The sequence below is a fragment of the Suncus etruscus genome, chromosome 13, assembly GCF_024139225.1.
Source record: "Suncus etruscus isolate mSunEtr1 chromosome 13, mSunEtr1.pri.cur, whole genome shotgun sequence".
Classification (NCBI taxonomy): domain Eukaryota; kingdom Metazoa; phylum Chordata; class Mammalia; order Eulipotyphla; family Soricidae; genus Suncus; species Suncus etruscus.
Genome location: NC_064860.1, coordinates 85,926,728 through 85,936,030, shown reverse-complemented (window position 1 = coordinate 85,936,030; position 9,303 = coordinate 85,926,728). Strand labels below are relative to the sequence as shown.

Sequence of the window (9,303 nt, the reverse complement as noted above, 5' to 3'; positions counted from 1 at the left end):
CTTTCCCTCCAAAGAACAGAGTTCTATACGTGGAAATCTGATATTCATTCTGTACTATAAAGTTATGCAAATCCTGGGACAAAATTGGCTGTGCAGTGTACTTCAGGAAACCAGGCTTCTGCTTGAAAGAGCAAAGTTTAAAAGTCTAGTTACAAGTAGCTATTGGCCCATATCCACTCTACTGAAAAAAGTATCCATTTATACTACCACCCTAAAAATTTCCTCAAGCATAAAACATGTTTATAAAGTTACAAATTTGAATGTAACTAAAGATACATAGACATTTCATTATTACACTTCCATGTACTGCTTGATAAATTATGTACCAGTTAAAAACACTAAATTATCTCAAGGTGCATTCAATATTTGTAGCGCAGTTAACAAAAACACACACGAAAAAAATATATATTCTATATTCTGTGGAAAAAAACACAGCTTTGATAATGACCACTGTTAAAAATCTCCAATTCTGACTGATATCTTTTTTATACAGGAAATAGGTAAAATTTTAAGGCAGTGGATAACCCAAAGGATTTAAAACCAATTATTAATTATGGTGATAGGTACTATGATTATGAAAATGGCAATGTTCTCTGTGATTTTTCCAAACTGTCTCTCACACATTAGTTTGGTTATTCTTTTCACATCAAATAACTTACGCAGGTGTCCTTAAAGGTAAATGCTACCCAAATTCTGTCATGTTTTCATAGGAACAGGCAGAAATGTCAATTTGGGAGTACTGTTAGTATGTGAGTACATCCATATGCGTGTGGTTTTACATTGGAGAGTCAGTCGATGGCACATATAGAGAATCAACTTATCTGCTGCTTCTCAGTCTGACTCTCTGCCTTCCCTTCTCATGATAAAACAGTTTTTGAACAGGGCAATGTGTGTGTCCCCAATCTTCACAAGTTTCCACCTTTGGGATTTGGGTACTTGTGAGCAAGTTTGGGGCATTACCGATAGCAATCAGAATCAGAAATGTGCCTGCTCAGATTATTCATAGAAACAATTGAAATAAAAACATTACATTATACTTCAGATTAACAGCAACTCCCAGAACAAAGCTTACAGTGTATAAAAATAGCTACGTAAAAAATTTACATAAAGGCAAACCAAAAAGAAATCCTCAGTGTCGACATTTACAGGAAAAGAAAAATTAAACCAAACACAACATATGACCTATTATCATGGCTGCCAAAATCTGTTTTTTTGTTTGTAATTTCATTTCATTGTTTACTTGAGACAATTCTCTAAAATCCTGTGACAGCTTGGTAGAATGAACTGCTTAAAACTTGAACCATGAATTGCTGTCAATGTCTTTGTATATGTCTTAAATACAATCCACGTTCATGCTTCAATTGGTCTATATAGTTATTTTTTCTCTGAAATAATGAAAAAATGTAGTTTAGATACATATCCACAGCAATCATTTTTCACTATAAACTCAAGCTTTGTACTAAATATGATAGAAATCACTTTATAGGGGCCTTTAAAAACTATTGAAAACTTAAAAAACTATAGGCTTCTAAACCTATATATAATCCTAGGCACTGTTGTGCACTTTCTACCAGTAAAAGTTCTAGAGTTTTTGACAGTCTTTATTTTTAGGAGACTTGCTTTATTTATATAAGATTTTAAGATATATTTTTTTCTGAAATGTATTTCATTTTGTTTCTCTTTAAAGAGTTCATTTAACTATTCAGATCACACTCAATTTTCTGGGGTTTTATCTTTCAACTGTTATCCTTTGAAAATATCCACTAAAAAATTCTGAAGAAATAAAACAATGAAATCAGTGTTTACAAAGGATTGAGGAATGGACCACAGAGAGGCAGGAGAAAAACCTCATGTGGTGAAAGAAGGCACAGGAAAAGTGAAAGAACCCAGGTTCTTACTTCCTTTACCCAGATTGAGATTCTCATTTAAAGATGGTAAAGGGATTTCTTGTTTGTTTGTTTGTTTTGTTTTGTTTTTTGGGTCACACCTGATGACGTTCAAGGGTTATTCATGACTATGCACTCAGAAATCACTCCTGGATTGGGGATCAAATGGGGATCAAACTGAGGTCTGTCCAGGATCAGCCACGTGAAAGGCAAACGCCTTACTGCACTATCGCTTGGGCCCCCAGATGGTAAAAAGATCTTATGTTTTCCTATTTTTCTTTCATGTGTACATACTTTGAATTATAGAGTTAATTTGAGTGATGTACTCAAATTATGACTGCAATTTATTTAAAATGAACCAAACTTCTGTGTTCTTGGGGACTTTCACAATATTTAGTAAACTACAATAACCGTTTTTCTCAAAGATACACAAAATAATTCATCCAAAGGCTTCTCTGTTGGCCGACTAAGATGACATAAATAAAAATTTAAAACTTAAATTGAAAGTCGCAAAGCTGTGAAAATAGACTTTTGTTGGAGATTGTCTTAAGATCATATATCATTGTTTTTTATAATTATATGCAACAGATATAACAGATATTTACCTTATATACAAATATATATATTGTACATAAATGATATATATATAATGTGCATAAATGATCATAGGTATGTAAACACATATCTATATAATATACACAAGTGTATGTGTATATTTCCAGACACTTTTGTTAACCTTTATGTTAAAACCATTTGGAGCCTGGCTATATTTAAATTTTTTTATATTTTAAACTTATTGTTACAATTCCTTTTAAAATAAAATTTAACTAACGAAGTGGCTCTCATCCTATAGAGTATCAATCCATAAAATTAACTTCATTGCATTCAACTTAATATTTTGCATTAGATTGCAAATTAATAATTGAATGCTAAACTCTCACAGTTGAATTTACTCAGTCAGAGTCATGCATTATTCTTTGGAGAGTACTTTTATGAATTGCCAGTTCCCTTTTGAAAATGTCTTGGTGTTGAAAGCAGAAGTTATGAAGCATTTTAAAATATCAAAAATTTCTTGCTCATAGCTTTGGATGTTTTCACTTCCCTGGAAACTATTTCTATCAGCCTCAAAGCATCAACCTACCTTGACAACAACTAGAACAATTTTTCTTAAGCTTCTGCCTTGTGATTGTTTTCTTCTAACTTTTTGTTTTCCTCCATGTTACCAAGGTCCTTGTTTACATGTTTTGATGCAGATCTATAAAAAAACAAACAGAACCCAAATGATTACATTGACATATATATTTAACTTAATTTTCTAAGTATTGTAGGCAGAAAAATCAGTGTTCATTTTTATTGATCATTTCCTATTCCCTTTGTGTTTTTATATTCAATAAATGAGTATGAATAGTATCATCTAGTACTTGCTTTCTCCTAATATATCCATTTTTAAAGAAAGATTCTCAGTCAACTCTGGTTAAGGAAGCCAGAGTAGAAAATCATTTTTCCTTAAAAGTACTTATATGTATAAATAGAACTCTTCAATTCACTCATGAAGAATCATGATTTTAGTTGAAAGAGAGTCATAATGTTGTATGAGATATGTGTGAAAAAGACATATGGCTCATTGAAACTGAAATAATATTCTATTTAGTATAAGTTACATTTAATTTGGTGGTTTAAAGTGATTATATTAGCTTAAAATATAGCCTTCAAATCTATTCATATGACAGAAAAACAGCTAAGGCTTTGCCAACATAATCAAATACTATAATAAATAATAATTTTTTTGGGGTGACCATACTTGCCAATGTTTAGAGTCACTCCTAGCTCTGCACTGAGGAATTAATCCTGAAGGTACTTGGAGGACCATATGGGATACCATGAATCAAACCTTGATCAGCAGTGTGCAAAGCAAGTGCCCTATCAATTATACAATCTCTCAAGTCCCTGTGATAACACTTTATTGTGTTTTTTTGTTTGTTTGGTTTTGGGCCATACCCAGTGGTCCAGGGGTTACGCCTGGCTATTCGCTCAGAAATTGCTCCTATCAGGCACGGGGACCATATAGGACACCAGGGATCGAACCAGGTCTGTCCTGCATCTGCCACGTGCAAGGCAAACACCCTATTGCTGTGCTATCGCTTCGGCCCGTGTAATAACATTTTAAAGACATTCCTGTAGAAATATAAATTATTTGTATTCCCAGAGACCATCAGGGACAGTGCTCCAAAAGCTCCCAGGCTATAGCAGGATACGTGGAGGAACAACGATCTCTAGAGATGGATTTCAAACCCCTGTCCCTGTTCACTGAGCACTATCGCTGGTCGCCTGAGGGTTTTTAAAAGCCTAACTTTTTACATGAATCTATGAATTCACTTGGAACAGTTTTGTTGCATAATATATATACCATATGATACACATGATAGACTATAATCTCATATGTTTTAAAAAGTGACTCAGTAGGGCTGGAGAAATAGCACAGTACTAGAACATTTGCCTTGCATACGGCCAACCTGGGATGGACCTGGGTTAGATCCCTGGCATTTTATATGGTCTCCCGAACCTGCCATGAGTAATTTCTGAGCACAAAGCCAGCAGTAACTTCTGAGTTGCCACCGGGTGTGTCCCCCTAACATAAACAAATAAATAATAATAATATAATAAATATATAATATAACAAAATATATAATAAATATAATAAAATAAATTAAAAAACATAAAATGAAAAATAAGTAAATAAAAATAAAAATTGTAACTAGCATTCAGATGTAACCAGCATTCAACTCTGTAAACCAGAAGAAAATATTTTTGTATTTTAGCAAATGATACTAGAACTTGATAAATATTACAGCAAGACAAGGAATGCAGCAAATATGAATTAAAATCAGAATCAACAAGGGACGAGATAAGAATATTCAATGAAGAGCCCAGCCACTACCTCTGACAGAGGTACAGTTCCCAATATGCAACTAGGCACTAAAATAAATTTGTAAAAAAAATTGTTTTTGTTATGGAGTTAGCAAGAGGAGAGGGGTGGAATCTTTGGGTCCCTGGTGCAGAGATGTTGACACTGGTGATGGTGTGTATGGTGTTGGAACACTCATTATCTGAATTTGAAACTCTGTTCCCAACCACTCTGTAAATCATGATGTATATAATACTAAATAAATTAGATATAACCAAAAAAATTTAGTCTTAAAATAAAACTGAGCTTCGGGCAATAACTAAATTGAAAATAACATTCACAGTTACAGCAGCTTCTAGCAAGTTTGAAGGGACTCTGAGTCCTTTCAGAACAGGAAGCATCCAAGGCAAAAATTCCACTTATAATATGAGTGGAGAGCAGTGGTGGGCTGCATAACAGCTAGCTTGGCCAATTCCAGCAAAACCAGTCACTTACCCTCCCTCCATACCTATGATGGCAGTGGAATGAAAGCCTAATGTCAGACAAAAGGCCTGCAAAGACTAAACTGGTACAGACTAAAGTGTTTAAATAACTGAATAATTTGGTAAGAGCGTAAGCCTGGCCAAATTTAGCATGGAACCATAGGGTGCTTACTATGCTAGCTTGAAGTTAGTTATGCAGATTGCCTGGTGCAAGCAAACACAATCACAAATACAACTAACCAGGGTTAGTTAGTACTATTGGATCTTTCTTAACATGACAACCAACTTCCACCAGGTTGTTGCCCATACCTGGTAGGTATCAATAAGCATCAGCCACCAACAACTCTAAACTCTTGGGGAAATAGTTGATGAAGTTGAAAATTTCCAACACTGTTGTAGCTGCCTTAGGGCATGCATTACGAATACTCAGTTCCACATAATCTCATTGCTAGACTCATTAATTCCTATACAATTTCAATGAAACTCCTATAAAAGGCTTCAGTTACATTTTTCAAAGACACAGAGCTTTAAAATGTGCATGGAATCATGAAATTCCCTAAAAAGACAAAAAAAAGAAAAACTTTTGAGAAAAAAGATGGGAGGCATTAGATTACCTAACTTTAATCTATACTTCAATGTTACTGTAATGAAACTAATTTGGTATTGGGATAAAAATCAGACTCTCATATCAATAAAATAGAATTGAGACTCCAGACAAGTGCTCAAATGTGCTGACAGTAAATTTATAACAGTGCTAATCATTTAATCTATCAAAAATGATCATTCAAAATGTATTCAAAAGAGTCTAGAGAGGGGCTGGAGTGGTGGCGCAAGGGGTAAGGCACCTGCCTTGCCCACGCTAGCCTAGGATGGACCATGGTTCGATTTCCCGGCGTCCCACGTGGTCCCCCAAATCAGAAGTGGTTTCTGAGCGCATAGCCAGGAGTAACCCCTGAGTCTTACTGGGAGTGGCCCCCAAACAAAAACAAACAAACAAAAATTAAAAGGGTCCAGAGGGATTCTAAAGTGTTTATGGTTCTTAGCTTGCATGTAGTTTTTTCTAGTTCTATCAGTGGCACATCTTGTCCTCCTATCACTACCAAAAGTGATCTCTGAGCACAAAACCAGGATCACCATTGGTGTGGCCCCCAGATCCCAAATACGAAAAAAAATTGTACAACAATTTCATTAAAGATACAGATATTTTACCTAAAACAATAAAATATATTGTGGAAAATCTAGGCAAACTTCCCATGATATTCACTGTGGAAGCATCTTCAATGATTTGATTCCATTAACAAAAAATACTACAAAAATAAGCATGCGTCAGTATGTAAACCAAAAATTATTGTATTATAAAAGAAACAAGAAGAATCAAAGAAACATCAAACCAAATGAGAGAAAATATTCAAACCCTGTATATCTGATCAAGGATACTTGAAACTCAAGTATCAGTCATCAGTCAGTCAGTCTGTCTGCCTGCCTCTGTCTGTCTGTCCGTCCGTTCATCTGTCCATCCATCCATCCATCCATCTACTATCTATCTATCTATCTATCTATCTATCTATCTATCTATCTATCTATCTATCTATCTATCTATCTATCTATCTATCTATCATCTATCTCTCTATCAATTATCTATTTATCATCTATTTATCTATCTACATATATACACGTATATAAATGGAAAAATGATATTGAGAGGTATAAATATTTGTCATATTGTGGAATACTACTATATAAAAAATAAAATCTTTTGTTACAATTTTGATGAATTTCAAAAGTACCATGTTGGGGCTAGAGAGATAGTACAGTGGTTAGGGCATTTGTCTTGCATGCAGATGATCCAGTTTTGATCCCAGGCATTCCATATGCTCCCTTGAGCCTGCCAGGAGTGATTTCTGAGTGCAGAGACAAAAGTAACCCCCGCGTGCTTGCTGGATGTGCCCCTCCCCCTCAAAAAAGTTCCATGTTAAGTAAAATAAATTATGAGGAGAAGAATAAATGCCAGATAATCTAAATCATACATGATATATAAAGATAAATGACATGGAATGGCCAACAGAAGTGAGATTTGATTCTTGGCACCCATATGGTTCCCTGAGCATCATCAGGAATGATCTCTGAGCACAGAGTTAGAAGGGAAAAATCACCTAAAAACCTCTTAGAAATCAACCATAAATAACAAATATCAAAAAAGAAAACCTCATAGGCAAACATTTGCATTTTTGGTATAGAAGATATGAAATGAGTAAAAAAAATAAATGGAGCATAAAATCATTAAGTCAGGGAAAAAAATCTAAATTCAAAATTATATGTCATTTTCTACCTCCCATACTAGTTAAAGGTAAATATAAGGACAGTGTCAAATTTAACAAGGAGATGAAAGGATGGAAACTCTCATATACACTGCTTGTGTGTTGAAAGCTAAAAGAGAAAAATTTCATTGAAAAACTGACAATTTCCCTTGAATAAATATCTATTGGCTGGTGAAGCAATTCTATTTCTAATTATTTATCCAAGGAAATGAAGACATATGTCCATCAAATTGCTTGCATAAGAATGCTTTTTTAGGGACTGGAGTGATAACACAGAGGGTGTTTGCCTTGCACATGGCCAACTTGGAACCAAGCTAGGTTCAATTCCTGGCATCCCATATGGTCCCCCAAGTCTGCCAGGAGCGATTTCTGAGTGCAGAGCCAGAAGTAACCCCTGAGCACCAGCAAGTGTGGCCCCAAAACAAGCAAAGAAAAAAACCCTTTTTCTTTTAGCTATTCTAGCTATATTATTTGTAATATCCCAGTCTGGAAACTATCCAACTCTCTGTACCAAGAGAAAAAAATCAACACAATGTGATATGTTCTAACAATGGAACACTACAGAGATTTTTTGTTTTTGTTTTTGTTTTTGGGCCAAATCTGGCAGCATTTAGGTATATGCATGGCTATGCACTCAGAAATCTCCCTTAACTTGGGAGACCATATGGGATGCTGGGGATCGAATTGTGGTCCATTCTAGATTAGCGCTTGCAAGGCAAATAACCCTACTGCCTGCACCACCGCTTCGGCCCCAGATTGTTAAATGACACAATTAATACAAAGATTCTAGATATAATTTAGAAAAAAATAAGCCAGGCACAATAGAACTGTGCAATATCATTTCCATGGCATTCAAAATAAGGCACATTTGACTTCTGGTGATAGCATACAGTACATTGTTTACCTAAGGGAAGTGGAATGGTGAGTCTGATGAGTAGGAAGTTTCAAGGGAATTTTCTAGGGTGGTAGGATGCCCTATGTATTTTACCAAAGTATTAGTTAAAAGGTTTACACATTTATCAGAACAGATTTCTGTTTATTTTGGAGTGACACATGGCAGTGCTCAGGGCTTACTCCTGGCTCTTTGCTCAAGAATTCCTGGTACTGGGGTATCAATAGAAATCAGAGACTTTGGGTGTCTGGGATCAAACATGGGTCAGCAGCTTACAAGTCAAGAACTTTCCTACAGTATTATCATTCTGGCCCCTATCAAAACAGATTTAATTGCATATATCATGTAAGCAATTGGTGTTTTTTAAAATCTGTGGTTGTAGGGTCATACCTGGCTGTGCCACAACTTACTCTTGTTTCTGAAATCAACTCCTAGCAGTGCTCAGGAAATCAGATGCAGTGTTGGGGACTGAACCTGCATTAGCAATGTACAAGGAAAGCACTTTATCTGCTGTACTTATTTCCCCAACCCTGATGTTATTTTAGAATACACATTTATACAGAGAAAAACTAAAGCATATTCTCATTCTTAGGGAGACAGAAATCAGGCCAAAAGTTCAATGAGATATCACTTACGTCTCCCATTCTATTTACTGTCTAGTTGTATTTATTTATCCAGAGATGAAAATATATTTCTATGATTTCATCATGTTGTACTAAGTAGCAGGGAATATAAAGAGCAGGATGGCAATAATAATACCTTCTAGGCCTGGAGGAGCAATGTTACCTGGAGCAAATTGCATTATCATCATAGTAAAGCC

At 35.1% G+C, this 9,303-nt stretch overlaps 1 protein-coding gene across 3 annotated transcripts in view; it reads right to left on the bottom strand.

Moving 5' to 3' along the window:
- Positions 1-1,199: 1,199 nt before the first annotated feature.
- Positions 1,200-9,303, bottom strand: part of ALCAM (activated leukocyte cell adhesion molecule) — a 216,572-nt gene continuing 208,468 nt past the window's right edge. For all 3 annotated transcript variants that reach the window (XM_049785682.1, XM_049785684.1, XM_049785683.1), the window contains 2 exons: positions 3,028-3,141; positions 1,200-1,385 (listed from right to left, as the gene is read on the bottom strand). In XM_049785682.1, the coding sequence (XP_049641639.1) occupies positions 3,054-3,141 (88 nt within the window). In that variant the 3' untranslated portion in view covers positions 1,200-1,385; positions 3,028-3,053. The remainder of the gene's footprint in view (positions 1,386-3,027; positions 3,142-9,303) is intronic.